This window comes from Macrobrachium rosenbergii, chromosome 2 (genome assembly GCF_040412425.1).
Source record: "Macrobrachium rosenbergii isolate ZJJX-2024 chromosome 2, ASM4041242v1, whole genome shotgun sequence".
NCBI lineage: Eukaryota > Metazoa > Arthropoda > Malacostraca > Decapoda > Palaemonidae > Macrobrachium > Macrobrachium rosenbergii.
Window position 1 is genome coordinate 54,304,539 of NC_089742.1, and position 22,746 is coordinate 54,327,284.

General features: G+C 34.5%; 1 protein-coding gene across 14 annotated transcripts in view; it reads left to right on the forward strand.

Annotated features, from left to right (window-relative positions):
• Window positions 1-21,826, forward strand: part of LOC136846989 (bestrophin-4-like) — a 199,390-nt gene extending 177,564 nt beyond the window's left edge. For 13 of the 14 annotated variants that reach the window (XM_067118285.1, XM_067118276.1, XM_067118293.1 and 10 more), the window contains 7 exons: window positions 520-712; window positions 1,862-1,995; window positions 3,261-3,405; window positions 4,472-4,584; window positions 5,456-5,612; window positions 19,783-19,924; window positions 20,472-21,826. In XM_067118285.1, the coding sequence (XP_066974386.1) occupies window positions 520-712; window positions 1,862-1,995; window positions 3,261-3,405; window positions 4,472-4,584; window positions 5,456-5,612; window positions 19,783-19,924; window positions 20,472-21,042 (1,455 nt within the window). In that variant the 3' untranslated portion in view covers window positions 21,043-21,826. Of the gene's footprint in view, window positions 1-519; window positions 713-1,861; window positions 1,996-3,260; window positions 3,406-4,471; window positions 4,585-5,455; window positions 5,613-13,821; window positions 13,838-19,782; window positions 19,925-20,471 lie in introns of all 14 variants that reach the window. The other variant, XM_067118329.1, reaches the window with a different exon arrangement.
• The last annotated feature ends 920 nt before the right edge of the window (window positions 21,827-22,746 follow it).

Genomic DNA, 22,746 nt, shown 5'->3' on the forward strand with positions numbered 1-22,746 from the left:
GATTATATAAAACTTTGAATGAGGCAAACAAATGTGTAACCAAAAACTTTATGCAGATGTATGACATTAGTAGGGGTATTAATATCAGGTATTCTCTGCTGCTATCTTTAAGCAGCCAATTCTAGCAACCATGTTATATTTTTGCACTGTTGAGTTTTGTTGAAATATATATAGTGATAAGATTTTTGTGCTCTTTTGGAAACAGTAACATACCTCTTCATGTAGAAGAGATGTACTATTCCAATGTGTGGGCATGCATGTCACAATTTGTTTCCCTGTCTAGAAATCATGATTGTTGGCTAACTCATTCTTTGAAGTAATATAAGAATATTTATGAAATTGAGTATTTCTGCTGTCATTTTCTCAAGTTACAATTAAATTTTAAGACTGATATATTGAAATACCTTGTGACATTGTATTATGTATGTCGTAAGTCAGTTCTCTAAATTCATAGGCATATTTTAAGTCTTTTCATACATATTAGAAAACATTTGTTTTGTAAGTAAAATGTGCTTCTAGGAATTGGAGAATGGTGAAACGAAGGCCATAGACATAAAGTTAACTGGGAGTAGAGTATCATCAGCTTCTGGCTTGGCATCACCTCCCCAGTCAGCATCAGCTAGCAGAAAGCCTTCTATACTCTCTCAACTTGTCCAGCGAATGAAATATGGCAGCAATGATAACCTTAGACGCAGGAGTATACGACCCATTGGTATGTACAATAATGCAGAATGTCCATGCGTGTGTGATAGCTTTCTTTGTTTAATGCCAGATCAGGGAAAGAGTAAAAGGAAGGATCAAAAGTACTGGTGGTTGTTGATAACAAGCCCACCAGATCAGTTTGTTAGAAAGTCAGATACAGTGATGCCATGGAACTATTAAATATTCAGCCCCTCAAAACTTACAGCAGAAGGAAAGGCGTCTTAAAAGTAGTGAGCCACACCACACGAACATTAGACAAAGGAAAATTCAGCCCGAAAGAGAAATCTTCCTTGAAGACAGTGAGACATGCTAGGCCATAAACAGACATAAATATCTAGTAAAAATATCATAGAATGGAGGCACTTCAGAAAGAAAATTTTTTTTTTTTTTTTTTTTTTTTTAGAAAACATCATTAGAATGACCTAGAGTGCTTGTTGTTCATGGCACATGAAGAAAGAATAAGATGAGGTTTTATATGTTCTAAGCAAATAACATTTATCCTAAAAAATTAGGAACAATGAGTCAATCTCAACAAAGGTTAATGCCTTTGATTCCTTGTGGGCAACAATGGACAGTATGTAACATCAGTAAAACACACTTTGCTAACAAAAATTATCACAAGCAAGTTTTTCCTCTTTCATTTGATTTTTTTCAGTGTTTCATCCAGAGGTCCTTTATTCCTCACATCATTGGACTGTGGAACAGTCTCCCTGAGGATATTGTAAATTGGAACTTCAAAAGTCAAAGCAAAGATGCAACACATTATTACTCTAAAATAATGCTCCTTTGCGCCTTGTATTTTAATCATGTGCATACATTTTTACATATTTATTAATTTAATCTATTTTTTATTTCTAATAAATGATCTTGTTTCTGTATTTCCTATTACCTTCTGTTACTTCCTTAAAATGAACACCCTATTCACTGAAAGCTTGATTTTCAAGTCAGTGGCCCCTGTGGGCTTGTTCCAAACGAATAGGGTTCATGTTGTAAATATAATAATAGTAATAATAATACCTTAATTGCTTCTAGACTAGGGACTCGTTCTTGCCTTTATTTTGGTTTTTGTCAAGCTTCAGCTGAAAAATCAAGAATGTAATTTGAAAAAATATATTTATACCATGACCTGATGTTAAATATGAAACTTTCATGTTTGTAGGGAGCACAACTTCAATGCGTACAGCAAGAAAGAATCGTGGATTCAATAGATCTGCTTCAAGGATGTCATCCACTTCACAAGTTACAAGCCAGAGTCGGGAATCTGTTACTAGAAACCCAACACTACTCACTCAGGTAGGGATGAACTTTATATTTTTTATATAGAATTATCTTGAATTGACTTGAAATAAAATTGATCATGGCTTCATAGTTAGAAATTTTTGGTAATGGAAAAGTGTCCTACTTTCTTTTTCTTAAATCTAAGAAAACTGCACATAAGTTATAGAATTTTAATTCAGGATTACAGTCATTAGATTCACAAAGGCCAGTTTATGTATTATTTAATAGATAGCTCCTATATTTGCACCTTTTAAGCATCTGTGAACTATAAGAAACTTAAGTCCATTTCTGTTTTATTCGAGATAGAATTGTAGGGCTGATACTGGCTTTTAGAACTTGATAGCTCATTAAATTCTAGGCGCTTTAAGACCGATTACCTGGCTCTCACTTAGCAAGTCTAGGGTTTTAGTAACTCAGTCCTTTCTGCCTGAATTGTGACAACTTAACAAACCTCTGCAGGCCCCCAAAAGCTCTTGTTAAGGTGCTACTGGGTTTGTTTTGAAAGATAAGTAATTTTTAAAAGCAAAATTATTTTTAAACACAAGCCCATTATGGTACTATGTATACTTTTAATAATATAAGAGTTCCCATCTTCCAACCTCACTTTCTCCAGAGTTAATTGTTTAGGCAATATGAATAGTGACTTTCTGGCTAATGGACACTTATCAACAATGAGTCTGTTGTATTTGAATGCTAAAATTTTGCCAGAGAGTTGTATTTGAATGCTAAAATTTTGCCAGAGAATTGTTAATTTTTGTGTTTGAACTACACAATTTTTATTATGATAAGGTTAATTGTATGTTGGATTTCTACAGTTTCTCAGTAAATTTGGTCGGTGTGATCAATCGGCATAAAAATGTAATTTTCCCTGTATCTTATATATTCAAGTCATTAGCATGTATGTTATTGATTGACTGATTATGAAATTTAGGTCTTGAAGACCAAGTGCCAGAACCGTCAGGATTATTCAGCACCATAATGAAATGAAATATACAAATTAATGATATGATTGATAATGAATAGGTGAGTGATGGATCTTAAATGTGTGTGCCTTTTTTTCCCCCTAGTAATGGCATCTACCTTAAATCTGATTCTGTTTTACAACAGAGTAGTCAAATGTTTCTTAACTAGGCAGTATTATCTTCATGAGGTTACATTTTTATAATTTATGAATGTGATAGTGAACTTTGCTTATTTCTTGAATAAGAACTATTTAAAGTTCTTGGAAGTGTAGTTGAATCATTCATATACTGTATCTGATCTGTATACATTTTTTACAGGGTAGTGGTATCTTTCGTATGTCTGATTTGTCAATAAACACAGCTGGCCGAGATGATCCCACTAGTCCAAAAAGCAGAGGTGGCGTTGGTTCACAAGAAGATGATGAACCAATACACATAAAAATAAAAAGAAGAGATAAAGATGGTAAGATCTTTATACATATAAAATTTAAAGTTTCTCTTTCTACTGAGTGAAGTACAAGGGTTTTTTAATATGAATATTTCAATTTTTAATTCATTTCTGATTTTATGTTAGCATAAAAGTATCCTAAATAGAAAAGGAAAGTTATTGACTTAGGAAAATAAAATTGTTTGTTATATGATCTGGTAATATCCAAAATACCAACTTAATTGCATAAAAATTTGATATTGTTGTATGAGAGCTCCTTGGTACTGTATTTTTGTTTTACCTTTATGTGGCTAACTTTTATAAATTGATGATATTTTGTAGATTTTTTTTGTGGCACTATATCTTCAGAGTTCATAGAACCTTAGAACACACTGGTTGTGGTACCAGACGTCATGAAATAACTTTGGGTGTGTTTTATCATGGTAATCCCAGTTACAGTTTGTCGATCAACATGAGTAATGTGATTTGATTTTTGCACCGATTGTCTCGGTCCAAGCTCACTGCCTTTATACATCTCAAGACCTTACTCATCACAATGCTGATGTATTTCACTTGTCAAACACTCCCCCATAGGGGGGTAGTGCTGTCAGTGCGCCTCTCGGGGTGCACTGTAGACATTACTAAAGGTTCTTTGCAGCATCTCTTTGGTCACTAGCTGCAACCCCTGCTATTCCTTTTACTCTGCCTCCATTCATACTATCTTTCTTCCATCTTGCTATCCACCCTCCCCTAACAATTATTTTGTAGTGCAACTGCGAGGTTTCCCTCCTGTTGCACCTTTCAAACTTACATACTCTCATTTTCCTTTCCAGTGCTGAATGACCTCATAGGTCCCAGTGCTTGGCCTATAGCCTAAACTCTATATTCCATTCCATTCCTTATGAACTCCAATAAGCATAGTTTTGTTTTCGTCTTTTTGGTGTTGGTTACAGTGACAAAGGCCATTTTAACATAATATCTATGGCAATTTAGATAAGAATTGCAGTATTTTAGAATAAAGTTTATTGTAAATAATTGACTATGGTATGAATATTAAATAGATATAATTTTCTGTTTAGTTACCATTTTTTTCATTTTACAGGTCGTGTAATTAAATCACCTTCTTCAGATGAATTTGAGTGTGAAAGTGAGTCAAGTCGCACAAATCTCATTGGGAATTTGAAAAAGCCTGGGTCTCGGATGTTCTCATACGAGGTATATTTCTGTCTTTTGTTCTGTATTAGTTTAAAAAAATTACAGTACAGTACTAGCACTAGTTTGTTGGCATTATGTTAAAGATACAACTACTATAATAATGAAAAGAATTTCTCTTTATAATATATATGCAGTAAATGTGTTTAACAGAAGCTAAATGATTATCAAGAAAATAATCTCTTCTCCAAGACTTTTATTTGATAAACAAATTACATTGTAATTAGCTCATGAAAAACGTACTGAGAGGTGACTAATAGTTTCAAATTTAGTTAATGTATTTTTATACCTAAAAACAATCCTTCTCTTTTGGGTAAGAATTTGGATTCCTGAATGATTTCTGGACACCTATAACTCCAATATATTGTAAAGTTCTATACAACCAAAACAATATGGCTGTCAACCAAGTGTCCCTAGAATAGCCCTTGAGCAGTCCTAAATAACTAGGAAAAATATGATTCTCAGATTACAAGGTTCAATGACTTTCTTTCTTTATTGTCTGGCATTGGCACTCTTGCTTTTTCAAAAAGACACACTTGTATGTCCCATATTTATTCATAAAAAAGACAATACTCATTTTGAATTTTAAGTTGTTTTCCATTCACTATGTTAATTATTCAAATAAGATATTTTGTTTTAATTTTTCTATATAAAATATTTCAGAAACACATAGTAAACAAGTAAAAAAATAACAAGCTTTGGTAATTAAGTCACAATATGTACTGGTAACAAATAATTTACCACAAATTTATATTGCGAGTGTATTTTTACTTGGACATTACAAATTATAGGGAAGCTATTTAAAGTAAATATCTAGGTTATTAAACTTCCAGTTCACAAGAATAATTTTACACTATGAAACTTTCTCCATTAGAGTATGAGTGATGAAAACTCAGAGGACAACAATAACATGAAGCGGGCTAAAGCAGACAACAAAAGTTTGGGCAGTAGCTGTTCTATCCGTACATCCATCTTTCAAGGTGATGACGATGAAAATGAAAAAAGCCTTGATGTTGATGAAAAAATAGCAGGTTTGTTTTCTTATCTTTTTAGTTACATTTTTAATTTCTGGTTAAAGTATTCAAAATCTGATTTGCACTCTTTCACATACTGAACATTATGACTACAGTAGTACTATATTTTGATTATTAATCATAGGAAGTTCTTTTAATATAAAGGGTATTTCAGTATTGTAGATAATTAAACTTTGCTTGTGTTCATACTATATTTAGAGGTGTGTTTTTTTTATTTTTTTGAGAACATTCCCAGGCACAGTGGTAAGTCAAGGTTAAATTTTATTCTGGAAATCACATCTTCCAAGACAGTTTAAAATCCCTTAATATATGTGCTGCTGCTTTTCTCCTGGCAAAGGCTAATTTCATAGTACAATATCCTATTGAATTTTACCATTTTTATTCCATTTCTAAGCATATTTAATAAAGCATGGGGTTTTTAATCTCCGGTGTATGTTGTGTGTAAACCTTTATATAATATTTCTCTTGTTAGTTTAATTGAAGTTCTATGCTCTTCCTCTATTAAACACTGGAGAGAATTCCTATCAGTGAGGTTTACCTTCCCGATACTTCTTAGTAGGCTAGCTGATCCTTTTGCTATTTATTGCTCTGTTATCTCTCCATCATATGGTAGGTTACTATTCACACTACAGAATAGTTATTTCATGAACTGACTTTTATCGGAGTGTCAGAAACTAACATCTGTGTAAGTAAAGAAAAGGTTTTTAACATGGTGCAGTTTTTCCTCCCTCTTCTTGGTGGTCTTCATTAATCTTTCCAGTGTAAAAGTGTAAACTACCTGTAGCATCCAAAATGCTTTTCATAATATTTCAATCTACGTAGGTTGAGTGAGTCTGTTTTTCACTTCATGTTTAGCTTTTACTTGAATGTTTTATTTTTTTTTTACTGACAGGGAACAAAGTTTTTGTTACCTTTGCTGGTGATTTAGCCTTTATCTTTCTGGCTAACAGCCTGGTAATTTTAATCTTTGTCTGTTACGCCAATTATTCTTTTGTCATTACTGTATTAGCTTCCATTATTCATATCTTTGGAGCAAATGGTCATATTCCTTATTTATTTTCACAATTTTTTCCAAGATTATAGGGCTTTTAAATATTTAAGTTTTTGGGGACTTAGTTTGTTTAGAGCTGCATCCCATTACTATTTAAGGTTACACAGTTTTATGGATATTTTTTAGGAGTTTTATTTGATCTCAATAGACAACCAAATTGCCTTGAATGAAGTAGTAGTGGTATCACATTTATAAATGAAAATTTGCTTTACTATAGTTCCTACCACCTTGATATGGGTAGGCCCCTGACTAAGAATTTACTAAGATTATCTTGTTCATCCAAGGAATAAGAGATCTCCATTAAGTGAGGTATACATCCCATTATTTACATCTTTAGTTTGTATGAAGCATTACTTTTAAACTGGAGCTATCTGTGCTTATAGCCGATTCACTTATGGTAGATTCTTGGGCCTACGAGACGTTTGTTTGGCGGCCTCTGATTGGCTGGTACCGGGAGGTATGCAGCTCGCTCACTGTTGCATTTTAACGTTTGTAGCTCAGAAAACTTGCAATATGTTTATATTTCTTCATTTATCTCACGGTTTATACAAGATAGGAAAGTTGTGATCATACCATAGATTGGTATTAATTGTACAACTAAATCGTGATTTTCTGAAACCAGTAAGATAAAACACAAAGGAATTACAACGCAGTAGAAGTGAAGAGAGAAACATTGTTCTTTATACCTGTTTTTACATATCGTCCGATTTTGCATCATTCATGCGATCAAGATAAAATAAAACTAGTGTTTCATACAATAAATTCACCTGAATACGCTGGTGCTTTCAGATTTTAGATGCGTGTGATATGTGGAGAGAAAATGAAGAATATGTCGTATTATGTAGCATCCAGTACTTGACTCAGTTTGGCAGTAGTGCCGAGAGACGGTGATCAGCAAACAGCGCTGACGTTGAGGCGCCGTTGACAGTTGCTAATTAGCGATATGAGAAGTTTGGAGTTTCGACAATATTTACCGATTATTATGTCATTACATTTTCTGTACATAAAATGCATAGAATTCACATTATGACTGTCGAACTTTTTCACTCCAATATCATATATGTCCATATGTCTGGACATATCTGATAAGAAAAAATGAATAATCATATGGATACATCTGGTTGTGTTGGCTTCAATTTAGTCTAGATGAGAAATTTGCATCCTGTACATTACATGATAAATAACAGGCTAAATAATTATGAGTTCATTATTATGGCCGCTTGCTTCTCTGGTCAATAACACGAAAAGCTGATGGTTTTTATATGCTCATTCAATGAATGAAAGTGCATCTTTTTATTTCTTACCATAAAATCTACTGGTGTTGTAACGAATATAAAATTCTGTCTTTTTCAGAATTTGTTTGAGCTGCTCTTACACCAGAACATTATTCCTCTATATACATGTTAGATTTGATAATTGTGCAGGCCTGTTATTTATCATGTAGCCTACAGTAAGCAAATTTCCCACCTAGCCTAAATTGAAGCCAACACATCCAGATGCATCCATATGATTATTAATTTTTCTTATCAGATATGTCCAGACGTACAGACATAATTATATGATACTGGAGTGAAAAAGTTCGACATTCACAATGGGAATGCTATGCTTTTATTTACAGAAAATGTAATGACATAACAATACGGTAAATATTGTCGAAACTGTTAACTTCTCAGGTTGTTAACTGGCAACTGTCAACAGCGCCTCAGCTTTGCAGATCACCGCCTCTCGGTTTCTACTGCCAAAGCTGAGTCAAGAACGGATGCAACATAATAAGACATATTCTTCATTTTCTTCATATCACACGCATCTAAAATCTGAAAGCACCAGCGTATTCAAGGTGAATTTGTTGTATGAAAACACTAGTTTTATTTTATCTTGATCGCATGAATGATGCAAAATCCGGCGATATGTAAAAACAGGTATAAAGAATGAAATGCTTCTCTCTTCACTTTTACTCGTTGTAATTCCTTTTGTTTTTATCTTACTGATTTCAGGAAATCATGATTTAGTTGCACATTAATACTGAATTTATGGTATGACCAAAACTGTCTATCTTGTATAAACGTGTGATAAATGAAGAAATATAAAGATATTTCAAGTTTTCTGAGCTACAGAATACAGTGAGCGAGCTGCATACCTCCCAGTACCAGCCAATCAGAGGCCGCCAAACAAACGTCTCGTAGGCCCAAGAATCTACCTTAAGTGAATCGACTATAGTAGTATGGAAGGGAGGCATGACCTTGACATAGGGCATTAATTTGTATCTGAAGTATGTAATTATAAAAAAAAAGGTTTTATAGGAGCCTTATAGAGTGCCAGACCAATCTTGAAAATCCTCTAAGTGGGAAAGTCCTTGGGGAAGAGGGAAACTCCAATTAGAATGACACCACCAGATAAGAAAGTTTAGTATAGTACTACCTAAATTGATCATACTGTACTGTCAACCATTTGAGGGTGTAGGAGCATCTGAGTACAGATTAATACTCTACTATCTTGGTATGGTCCGAATGAGAAGCTGGCAGTGATATCTGTCTAGATAGGATGGCAAGATTGGAATTAAAAGATCCAACATCGACTTGTAAAGGTCAATGACTGCACTGAGCATATGACTGGAAGAGCCCAATTTGCCATGCAGTTTACTTGGGAGCCAAAGGCTTAACTACATGTAATTTGTGTGAAAGCAAAATCCTCCGCTAGGACTGAACATAGAAATGTTAATAAATTAGGTTCTTTGAGCCTGAGGGCTAATGAATTTAACAAAAATAGTACATCGCTTACCCAAAGATTTAAAAAAATACTTATATTTGGTGTTCTATTTGTAATTCATGTCGTCTCAAATTTGCCTCATATCTCATCTTAGTACCTGGAGGTCTTAATCCTCACCCAAATTAAAGGCTTTTATTTAAAGTTAGTAAGTCATGTTTCTCCCCATTTTGCTAGTGACCAAATGTAGTTTCAAGGGGATTTAAGAGTGACAAGCATTTTAAAATTAAAAATCATTCACCAGATTTCAGACTAAAGATAAAAACGGATACAGAAATTTGATAGAACAAATACAAGCAGTCCCCAGTTTACGACGGGGTTTCCATTCTGATGCCGCATCATAAGCCAAAAAATCGTCGTATCCCGAAATATCGTCGAAAATTGTGAGAAAACCTTACTTTTAATCATTTGGGTGTTTTGTAAATGACATAAACTGCATTTTTATTAAGTTTTTCATCAGAAAACCTCCAAATTTTGACCATTCTTGCCCTTTTGGAGCCATATTTCTTCTGTTGGATCGGGATCGTCTGTCGTAAACCGGGAACATGCATTGTAACCCGGGAAATCATTTTTCATGAATATATTTCAAGACAGTCTTAATCTCGGAACGTCGTAAGCCAAGCCTGTGGCAACCCGGGGACTGCCTGTATTTAATTACAGCATAGACTTCAGTTCTGTATTAAACCATCCCTGTATAAGCTTCATAACCTTAAGATGAAGTGTTCATGCATAAATAGCTGGGAAGAGTTCTAGCCCAGTGTAGTCTTATCTACAGTATTTTTTTTAATGCAATATGGGCGTGAATTTATTTTGAATGAATGTACACCGAGTTAAGTTCTCCCCAGAGAGAATAGGTGAATTACTAGATTTTGCAGTATTTTTTGCTAATGAATGACAGAAGCCTCATTTCTTAATGGAAGACTGGTGTCCACCAGTCTTAAGCTTACCTGACCAAATAGATCCTAATGTAGATGTCTGAGTTAGAACTGGAAACCAGATCTTTGACATTTCCACATAATGTTGCTCCCTTGAAAGGGATGTAACTGGACTGCAGGACTTGAATCACCTCCCAAGCATTCACTGCTCCTTTTTTTAGTTGCCCCCCAAGAACTCATTGCTGCCAATTCCAAAAGTATGTCGGACCTGAGCAGACCCCACTTCAAAGGCAAGTACAGTAGTAAAAATGCATAAAGATGTGATGTAACAGACTGAAGAGAAGAATTCATGCTCAATCCTATGAACCTTCCATTTTTTTCAATTAGGCTGCCTATAGTAACATGATTGATAAGTGAATTAGACTACCTGCAAGTTCCAGTGAAGTTAAGCTCCTTGAGAACCACTAGTACTGTATTATGGGGGATGAGAGATTAGGTGCATAACTAACTTGATGGGCATGTCTCACCTTTAGAAGAGCAAGATTCTCCTCTTAAATTCTTGGTTTATTTCTCCATTGAACCAAAATTATAGGTATTTTAGTAAAGTAATGGTTAGTACTAGTCAGGACTGTTTTTATTTCCACTATACTAGTTTTACCTTTAAGGGGACGACTTCATTGAATGTTAATTAATTCCTTTTGGATGAGATTGCGAGCCCCATGCTCTTTTCCACTCGGGCTGCAACTCACTACAGCCAACTAACCAACCCACTACTAAGCTCAACATAGACACATTGAATTTTTCAGGAAATAGACCCAAGTCATACTTTAAATGCCCTCACCAGCCATTAAATTCCATTAACATTTGGCATTTTCACTCTTGTGATCCCTGTAGCTTTGGTATCCTTCAAATTTTTACTTACCCTTTGCATATCAGCAGCAGTCATTCCAACAAGCATTCTCAGCCTACTAACTACTACTACTCCATCATCATTCCTTTTGCCATTATTCAGCCCTCCTCTTTCAAAAGACTTTAGCATAATTAATTGAACCATAATTACATTCTCTTTAAACAGCATTTCTCCAGTTGCATACTTCAGTATCTACTTGTTTGTTAACCATTTTCTTTTCATGTGCTTCTTTGTAGAACACCTTGTTTTTCTTTATTCTTGCTCATATCATCTTATTTTAATTACTTTTACTGTCGTCTTTGCTACACTATAGTCTGGTATATACCCATGTATTATCACTTCTACCATTCAGTTGCACTTCAAATATTCTCTCCTTTTTCCTTGACTAAAATCTCGTAATTTGCTCATCCCAGCACTTACTGGTTCTTTTTCTCTCCTCCACCCATCCTATACCAAGAAAGACCCTCAGCTGACTCTGAACCCATCCTTGTATTTCACATATTCATCATATGCTCCTCGTAACTCAATATCTATAACATTGCATATTTTACTTCTTATTTACTCCATATACAGTACGCTCTTCTCACTTCATTCATATCAAACTCATTTGTCCATTTAAAGCTACAATTTAACTCCGTTCCTCTGCGGCCAAACTTCTTTAACCTTACTTTTCTCCATAACTAAATAATGATCAGAAAATTATACCTCCAGTCACTCCTCTTCTCACCATTAAATTGATATAATCTGACAAACTTTTTCTTAAATGATTTTCTTTCCTTTGTACTGCATACTAGTGCACATCCCTCTCCAAAAATCATGTATTTCCAGAAAAAACCTACTTTACAACTACTTTCGTAATACATTTTAACATATTCTTCAATTTCATTTACTCAAGGAACTCCATTTTTACAACACCATCTCCTCATTCACCTATGATTGCATCCTTAGAAACATAAGACACAGGGTGTAGGTCCTGGCCAGTTCCGACTTTATTTCCAAGCCATTGACGAAGGACTGATACGTAGTATTATATACATGTATATATACGTACTATATTTATATATTACATACACTGTATATGGATGTAACTTGACGGAGTGGTGCAACACTTGGCTCATGGGTTGTTCACTGAATACCACCAACTAGTCATTCAGGTGCAAATGTATGCTAGTGTCTACTTGATTCAACAAAAAGGGTGAAGGGCTAGGAACCTCATTCTTCAAAATCTGGTACAAAACTGAAAGGCTACTCCATTATGGTGTCACTCCTTCCAAAAAGAAAAGGGCCTTTTTGGAAAAAAAAAAAAAATTATTTTGGATCAGCATTGGATGTTTTGTGACCGAAGGTGTACTTTTCCCTCTTTCTTTGCCTTTTCAAGTGCAAGCTACAAAACCTCTTTCCATCCTGATTCAGCACATGGTTGGTTAAAAATACAATTTGGTAATTTAATTACCCCTTGGTGTTAAGGTGGCACATGATCAGAAGTCTTTCTTACAGGATTAACACTCACCTTTGAAAAAATTGAGATTTCTTTTATTTTAGTCTCTTGCCCTTATTAGTTGAAAGTGTCTCGTACGTTTTCTGCTGCCTGAAACTTTTTTTTTTTTACCTCATAGATTGTTAGTGCATCATTCTACTGTGAATACTATACTGCCATAAATATATGAACACCAAGAAATATAAATTTGATAGTTGTCAGGGCCATAATCATGATCAGCCAGGAAAAGGTATCATTAAGCATTAAGATGTTGAATGTCTTCAGTCAGTCAGCATTCATTTGGCAGAGGATTCAGTAGCAACAATTTACAAATGTACAATAACTTGTCCATTTTCAAGGTCATTGCATGAAATACTCATTGTTAAAGAAGTTTCTGACTTTATTTCCAATTGGTTTTTTTGTGATCAGTATCAAGAGTTCTAGCAGGTAGTTTATTTTTGTGATGTGGTTGCAGTTTAGTGGTGGTACTTGCCAAATCTGGCTCCCTGTACTGTATACTCTTATTTGAAGCTCTGCAGAACTGATTAATCCAGAAGTCTACAAGTCATAACTGCCTAATATTTCTTACTCGATATGTTTCTGATATTTTTAGAACTATATTTAATTTTATATTAATTATCATGTATGAATTACTCTAACAACTGCTGTTTCAGATTTAGTTTGTGAATGTTCATTGTAGTCTTATTTAAGTTTTTAAAAAGCCTGTGTGATACTACTGGAGGAACCCTGTCATATCACCCTTGTTGTTAAGTGTGTATATATACACAGCTGAATTACAAATGGATGGTTATTTTATTAATCTAAGTAAGATATTTAGATATAATTTATATGTACATCCACATGATGTGATATATTACAAGTACAGTATAAAGGCAGCTAAGGTTATTTGACATATGGTAGAACTTTGGTTAACCCAGGGTGCTGGGAAAAGCCTTCATCTGATAAGTAAATGTACTATTGCAAAGTTATTCAAAAGAATGAATTGGCAGAATATCCATGGCCTGATATGAAAAGCTTTCTTCCCAGATTCTGGGTGATCTTTATGATTAGGTTTATTTTTGGGACACAGTCCCATTATTATTTCTTTTTCTTTTATTCCTTTTGCACAGAACTGGAACAAACTATGTAAGTATTAATCGTGTGTAACTTTGTACAGTATATGTTTGGGGATGAACCACAAATTATCACCATGGTTGATCATTCACTGCACAGCAGTTGAGGCTCAAGGCATTCACTGCCTTTCAGTCTATTTATTTCTCCAGTTCACCATTGAACAATGGAATCACCATTACCTGAACACAGGATTGTAATTGCTTGGTCCAGCACTGAGGTACTGTTTTTCACTTAACCTGATGGGCTTTGTTTCACACTGTTTTATGCTTTTGCTTGGAAAAAATAGGGGCTTTAAGAAACGCGGGTAACGCTATATGTAGAGTTCTGTGATGTTTTAAGATATTTTCATGACTGACTTCATCATGTTGCTTTTGTACTTATCATGCTACACTTGTCTAGATGGCACACAGTCACTATAGGTTGATATTTTATTGCCATACCATAAAGAAATTAAATTGTGTAGACATTTCATTTACACTGATGCATGATGAACATGCATTTTGTTACTGAAATTTAGAAGTAATATTAAAAGCCCTCCTATATACTAAAGGTAATTGATTATTAAGAGCACCAAGTTAAAAATTTTATTTGTAGACTTGATTAAATATCCTTCACAACAAGCAGATACTTTATACTGTATATGTTTGGAAAATAGAAATAACCTTGAATATACATAACATAAGAAATTTTCACCTTTGTATAAAAAATGGTGTTTTAACAAACTTGACATGTATTACATACATCTGGAATGTGCTGAGTAAGTTAATTATGTTTGATAAATGGAGGTTTGAAGAAAAATTTGACATTTTAGTCCTATAACAGGTTGTTTAGCTTGCCATCAACTTGCTTCTTTGGAAAACATGTCACCAATTTCTTATTATCTTTCCACAGTGTGGAAAAGCTTATCACCAAATTTATGCATCAATATCTGCTTCCCGGAGCATAAAAACCATTTACTTCACCTTAATCATTCCTTCACACTGTTAGTTCTGACCCAGTTATGGAGTAAAAGCTTCATCTTAGATTTGCTTATCCATCCTGCTGCAGAGGATGGACTTCAAGACTGTTATGGTACAGAGTTCCATTTAATCATAGTTTGGTGGTCATTATCCATCAGTGAGATGGTACTTGTGCCATCAAGTTGAAAGAAAAGGGAACCTTAATGACTGGCAGTGACTTTCAATATGGAATAACATATTTGTAAAATCCTAATACTGTAGAAAGAAGCACACCATGGGGAACTAAATAAGAATGTTTTCCCCACATATTTTATGAGGCTCTTTCACTAGTTATGATAAATTTTCGAGACCCTACATGATTACGGTAGTTTGTAATTTTAATAGCTCACAATCCTCTTTAGTGATTCACTTGTCAAATGTTGGATCATGCTCTTATTGAACAGCTCATGAGCTCAAAGAATGTTTGCTGCCTCAATGAAACAAATGCATATTTTTGGAAAACACAAGGGACTTTATCATCAGTTGGTATCACTCTGTTCCAATATTGTAAATAGGTTCAAATGGAATGCAAGTGACAACTTGTACAGAAGTGATCATGTCCACCTCATAGTTACATGTTTGCAACATAGTCCAGCACCTCAAATATTGCACTATAACATATGCAAAGCAGACTGGAAATTATATCAGTAGGTCATTAGAAACATTCCACCTTTTCATTACAAGGGATCATGATGAGATAGTTTAACAAGAAACTTTATTACCTATTCATCAGATAAAACCATGTCCCTTTTTTCTCTGCAGTCGTCAAAGGATATACAGTAGTTCCTTGGTATTTAGTAACAAACTGACTTGAGGAAAAACATTCTGTAGAACACATGTTAACAGACTCAATAGGAGATTCAACAAATTGAAGATTGAACAGTTTACAGATCTTAACAATATTACCCAACCAGGGAATCAGTAGTATTAGAAATTGACACTTTAAAGCTCATATATGAACAGCTGTGTGTAACGTCTGAAAGGATGTAAAAAGACAGAGAAATATATCTTGGAAACAAATATTTCCTTGTAAATCCAGCAAAACACCATTGCCAAGCTTGCAAAGAACAAACCTTTTCCAGTTTCAACACTGCTAGAATGAAAATAGATTCCTTGGTCTCATCAACAGGTTCTATTTTTCCACAGAAAAGCAAATGGTATGTTTTGTAAAAGTATTCAAGACAAGCTGAAACTGATTTAAGGATGAAAGACCACCTAATACCCATTAAATTCTTAGGCCGAGTCTGTAACATGTATCTCTGCTGCAAACCCAACCTTAAAATATTTAAACATATTACACAGAGAAGAACTCAGAATCAAACTGATATAGATTGCAAGTGGTGAGCTACCCTTATCCTTATAGTAATGTGATCTCATAAACATTTGGAGTGGTTTAAAGGTGCAAGAAACCTACTTGCATACCAGAGAACTATTTACTCTAAGCAATGAAGTACATGAAGCTCACAAATATTGAACTATGCTGGATTCTACTCATGTAGGCAAGAAAGGAATGAAGTACTGTAGTTCATACCTAAAAATTTCTTGAAATGATATTGACATCCAGAATCTGCTGTTCAAGAATGGGTGATACTACTGAGACTGGATTTGTTGGACCAAATTGTCATTTGACTTAGGCCCGAATCTCCAATCTTTTATTCATTTCACTGAAATCACATAAATTAGCTCTTAACAGTACAGTTAGATCCTCCCTCTGCCCTGGGTGTTTTTTGTCATGCCCCCATGCTGTATTCAATATCTAGGGTAGTCTTTCCAGTTTCATACTTAACCTTCATAAGTGTGCCAGAGCATTGGGTTTTAAGGTCAACCTGAGGTTCTGTAGGTTCACCCTTGCTTGGTGGTTTATATAGCTGGAGATCATAAGAGATATGATTGGAACCTTGATATCCGAGCCTCATCTAAGCCCTATTATCACCGGGTTAACTTCAACCTAAAATATGAATTTGGTAAATTCATAGGTAAACTAAAGTTGCTTACAAACAGAGATATGTAAGGAAATGCTACCATAAAGAATTGTAATACATGATCCATGGTAGTAGATCTCTGGAATGTTTTCACAAATCAAGGTAAGTTCTGTTTCATTAGGTACACATTGAAATTATCTCATGACTGATTGTTGGTGCTTTCTTCCATTGAACTGAACATGAACTTATGCACAATTATTTAGAGCAATTATTCAAAAGGTAGGTAAGGTTTTGGTTGATTATATCAATTTGACCGGTGTTATGGAGACAAAACTGGTACCCTTATACTATATACACTGATTTATGTACACTGTGCTGTGGTGAAAAGGAAATTGCAGGTAAAAATATTTTCTTATAGGTATATTGGAAAAACAATTTAACATAGTACTGTATAGTATATTGTAAAGCAACAGAGAAAACAACAAAGCAGCGACCATTTGTATAGAAAAAATAGGTAAATGCATCCTTATGTGAAACAGACATACATAACTGATCTTGACCATAGTAATGGCAGTTGATATGATGTAGATTTACTTTTCACTAAAGTTCAAAATACAGTATTTTGCCCCATAAGAGGTTTTATGGAAATTCTCATTATTCCATCTGTAATACTCCAGTATCTTTGACCTTCTGGTATTTTATCCTGTAGTATGAGTGCTTAAACCCCCAAATTATACCAAATAACCCTGGCCAGATTGTAGATAGCATTTGCCATTTTGAAACTTGTTTTAGCAAAAGTACTAATAAAAATATTGAAATATTTGAAAAGGCAAATTTCAACTTCCTATTAATAACCAGTGCATTTCAAAATGGTAATGAGCCTTCTTAAGGGAACAACACATTTCAAATGGTGGGGTAAGATTTTTTTACTTATTGAAAAAATCCCATTGAACAGGAACTGTTTACACAAGTTTACATCAGTAATAACAGTGCACATTTAATAACATATGTGTTGGCTCACTTCTTCCAAATTGTGAATTTTCTTATTTCACTGTATATCAGCAATGTGAATTAGTCTATTCTTTGCTTTTCGCTACATGCCCTCATTTGGCTTTAGCACATTATGCTGTGGATGTGTGTTATCTCTGCTTATTTGTTTGTAGTTTAACTTTCAGTACCAAATTTGTAACACTCAGTAAAAGGATAAATTCTAGTATGTTAAAAAGATGTACCAGTTTTTTTTTTCCACTAGTAATTACATTTATAGCACTAAGTTTTGCTTATGGCTGTCTTTGTAAAGCACCAAGTATGGGAGGTTGTGTTCTTGGAACTTTTAGTGTTATTAAATGTATTTGGTCACCTTCTGTTAAGAAAGCGATCACTGTTGGAATTAAAGTACTGTGATGCCATATTAAAGTTACTGCTTAATATTGTTGTGTTGATTTTTTATGGCGTTATGCGTGGCATGTTTTCAGTATTGTCAGTGCTTCAGCTTATAAAATTCATAAAAATTTGCTCAATATTTATTTTTAATAAAATTTTAGATTAGTTTCCTTAAATACAATGCATCTATCTGTCCAAATTTCTTAATATTAACTCTTCAGAACCAGTGACACCCATATGTTGAAAGAATGTGCATTGAATTGGCTAATTGACTCTTACTTCCAAAAAATTCTTTTCGTGTTAAGATGGTTCCTAGGCTCACTTATAGAAAAGATGATTTGATTTTCTTATGTGTTTTCTTACTTAGACCTGTTGAGCTAAAACAAATGCTAATTTTGTATTACTGTCTTGTTTTACTTCTCGGTAGAAAATGAATGGTTTTTGGTTTATTAGTTCATTATTATTTAGGTGCCAAAGTAATTTTCCTTGCCAAAAAGCTTGCTTTAGAAAGCTTTAGGGTTTTGTTTTCCCAGGTTTTAATTTTCAGCCTTCTTTACTGAATAACTAGGAATTTTGACAGCTATAACGTTGTCACACAACACTCGGTAACCCTTTCTTGAACCAAAACTTCCAGATGAAGTTAGCCAAAATTCATAAACTTGTTTCAATTTGCTAGTGTTGATGCCCCAAAATTGTGCATAATTTCAAGTACTTAATTTCTTAATGCTTGATCTTTTGTAGCTACCATCTTTTAAACTACATTTGTTTCATTTGATGTGATTTTCAATAAGGAGTTTAATTTTGTCAGTTGAAGATTGTTGTATTTCACCTGTAATTTTAATGATACCCAAAAGCTTTACAAACTTCACTTATTGTTCCCAGTATGGGGATACCTGGCCTAGAGTTTAATTCTGTCAGTTGAAGACTGTTGCATTTCACCTGTAATTTAATTATACCCAAAGGCTTTATGAACTTCACTTACTGTTCACAGTATCGGGGTACCTGGCCCAGCACACTGTAGATGGCACAAAGTTCTTTGAAGTGTCTATACAGTCCCAGCTGAACTGAATTCTGGCTTTTACTCTCCATCTGTTCTCTTTTGTTTCTTCCTATTTAGTTATCCAACTTCTTTAGCATTCCACAATTTTTGCCTCCTATTTAAGAAGATATTTTTTGGGCAAGTGTCGCGTACGTTACTCAGTGGTCATATTAAACTCATTAATGTATTCTTGGCTATACTCTATTGATATTTCAGAGACAACTTTTATGCATTATTTAAGTTTTCCATAGAGTCCCAGTGGTGCTGTTGTCAGCAGCTAGCATGAATCTTTTAAAGTGAACCTATTTTTTATAGTAGTCCAGGGATTTTGATTATAAGTATTTTTTCACCTAATGGGTGCATAAAAATTTACTATGGCAAGCTTTCTGGTTACTTATTCATGTTTCTTTCCAAGAAGTAAGATGATGGTATTACAAACCTTTAATGGCTCTACACTTATTTGTTTTTATTTAGTTAACACTTCATAAAGAATAACAAGCTCCATGAGTTTTTTCTTTTAAGATGTTTTGAATTTTAAATTTAATTGAGAATGTCTTGTTTTCTTTCAACATAATGTGCATGAGATATAAATTGCCATTTTGTCTCTCATAACAGCCCAACTTCAGACGAAGCAGAAGCGGGGGGTAATCAAGGGCCTGAAGGGGGCGTTCAGCAAGATCCGAATCCAGAGTCATCATCCTCCCCAAGAGTTGAGTAGGTCAGCAGCTGCTGTAGCATCATCATCATATACTTTAAGGTTAGTTAAAACAGTAACATCTCCCTAAAGGTAATACAGTAGAAAAAGTAACTTGAGACAACTTTTTCAGAACCTATATCCTTTCTAGTTTGAATACTTTTCTAAATTACTTTTTCCCATTCAAATATGCCCAGTAGGGGGTAGCGTCTCCAGTGCACCTCTTGTAATGCACTGTAGGCATTACTAAAGGTTGTTTCCTTATTTCCATGCTAACTTCCTTCCTTCCATCTTCCTGCCCAACCACTTCCATTCACTCTTTTCACTGTCTTAAGCACTGAATGGCTGAGAGTGCCCCAGTGCTTGGCTTTATAGCCAAATTCTCATAAATCAGACCCTTCATGTATTCACTCTAAAATCAGTTGTGTTTGCCAAAGTTGTATCATTATTCATGGAAAGGGGATGTCAGTTATAAAGTTGAAATATCTTAGTGAGTTATTCATACCAAGTAGTAATTGTTTTTTTGTATTATAGGAAGTAACAACATTTGCAGTAATACAATACAGAAATTTTCAAGTAAGTAATTTTTTGTCTAATCTTGATTTTTTAGTAAATGGCTGAGTTCTGAAAGCTCAAAAGTCTATCCAGTGAAGTCAGATGAAGATGAGCAGTTTGCTGATGAAGAACCTGTAGTACCCAGAACAGGAGGCGTGAGCTGTAGCTTACCAGTTTCACCAGCCCGGAAAGTACCCTCAGGGGGCAGCAGGACAGCAAAAAGTTTGGGGACTTTTGACTCAGACACAGACAGTTGTGATTTAGGAAGTCTTCTGGATGTGCCATTATCTCCTCCTGAGAGCCCAATGATCAAAATTAATGGAAAGAGCATTGACCAAGAGAGTGAAATGCCTATTGGTGAGAGCACTCCCCAAGTGAAAGTTGTTCTCACCACACCAGAAGAATGTTTCCTCAGTCCACAGAAGTCTTTAGGCGATACCAAAATTGACATTTCAAAAGACACTGAAGATCTACCAGAACAAGGGATGGCTGGATCCTCAGAAAAAGTTAGTAAGGATACTTCAAGTGAAGCCAAACTGTCAATACTAACAGAAAAGGAACTAGAACCAATACCTGAAATAGAAGATAACAGTGGTGGGAAAAATACCAGGGAAATGTGGGTATGACAGTGGCTAAAACATTAAGTAGTGAAGCACAATGTTTTTTTTTTTCAATAGTTTTGTATGTTAGTTTATAATATTTTACCTAAAGGTATTTTAAACTTTTACCGTGTAGTATCTTATACAATTATTTGGTATTTAAATTTTATAAATACAATAATTATGGCAGTGTTGTCTGTTTTCCACAATTATTCAGAAGAAACTTGGCTCCTTATTAGATAGTGACTTTTTAGGGATATTTAGATATCTTTGGTTCTTAAGCAAGAATCCATATTCCATTCTGTATCATAACTGTGAGGTGGTTACCATGTAAATACTGAGCATCATAAACCCATTAGATATTAGATTTTATAATAATATATGTGCTTGACAGACTGTGTGCACTCTACATGTAAAATGTATATTGCAGTCATTCTGTATATTACTGGTTTTGGTCACTGTAATTTTTCATTACTGATCTGCTTAACCAGAACACTTTGCACTTTCTCAAAAATTTTCATGGTAAATTAATAATACATTTTCATCTTAGTCATTTATAGAATTTGCCAGGGAACTGTTTACTTATCACAATCAAGATCAAAATTCAAAATTGGGTTAAATTGTAGGGTTTTTAAGAGAAGGTTTTTCTAAGATTAAAGTAGTTTTACAGCTGTTATAATTGTGGTTATATAATATGACAATCACCTTATTTTACTTTTATTTAAAACCTGTACAGGATTTTTCAACTTAATTTGCTGGTAGTACCATCAGTAAACCATTGTTATGGATGCTATATAAATCATTTTACTGACACAGTGTTTGATTTCCTCATTAAGTCTTTTGAAAAGTGCAATTACTAAGTAAAATTTAATTTGGGCATTTAATGAGTCCATTTGGGGCTCATGAGCGTTGGGAGGAATAGTTTTGTTCATAATGAGCTGGATGAATGCACAAGGAAAACTTTTTGCCTATTTTACATCAAATTTACATCAAATGTAGGAGGAGCCCTCTGTGGTAATGTAACTGATAAAATACAGCTGTTCCTATGGGGGTACAAACTATGCTTCCTGCACATAGTGTACCGAATACGTATACATGGGTGGTACAGAGGTGGGGGTGGGGGAGAGGGGATGCCATTCTCACCCAGCTGATGCTATCCATTGTTCTTCCAGTTGTGTTTCTTGCATTGTGTTTCCTCCATATGTTGGCTGTTCTTTGCATGAATTTTATGCCTATAGACGAATAATTTTTGGTGCATGCTTATATTACTGGTGCCTTTTTGTGCCTGAAAGTGTAGTGTTTTATATATATATTTTTTGGTGCTCATTGTTGTTTCTTTGTCTTAGTGGGGGAGCAAACAAAGCACTGACATGAAAATCGTGGTCAACAATGTAGTTATTTTAAGTCGCCTTCGGTGGTAGATCTGCACTCAATGCATAGTTCCTGCAGGGAGTGTGTTCTCATGATTTTCCTTGCCCTGAATGTGCTGAAAGGCCTTCTCCACCTATAAGCACATTATGGGAAGAGGAGGAGGAGGCCTCCAAAGACACTTTGTCTAGCAGAGTCCTTCCAGAACAATTGATCTTCCTGCATCCCCATGTTCCCCTCTCCGAGCTCCTTCTCTTCTGACTACAACTTCACTAGACGAGAAGGAAGTAAAACAACTAAACCCCTACATTAACTGAGAACAGTCTAGTCTTCATCAAGCATTCTGGATTCACCTTTTTTCAA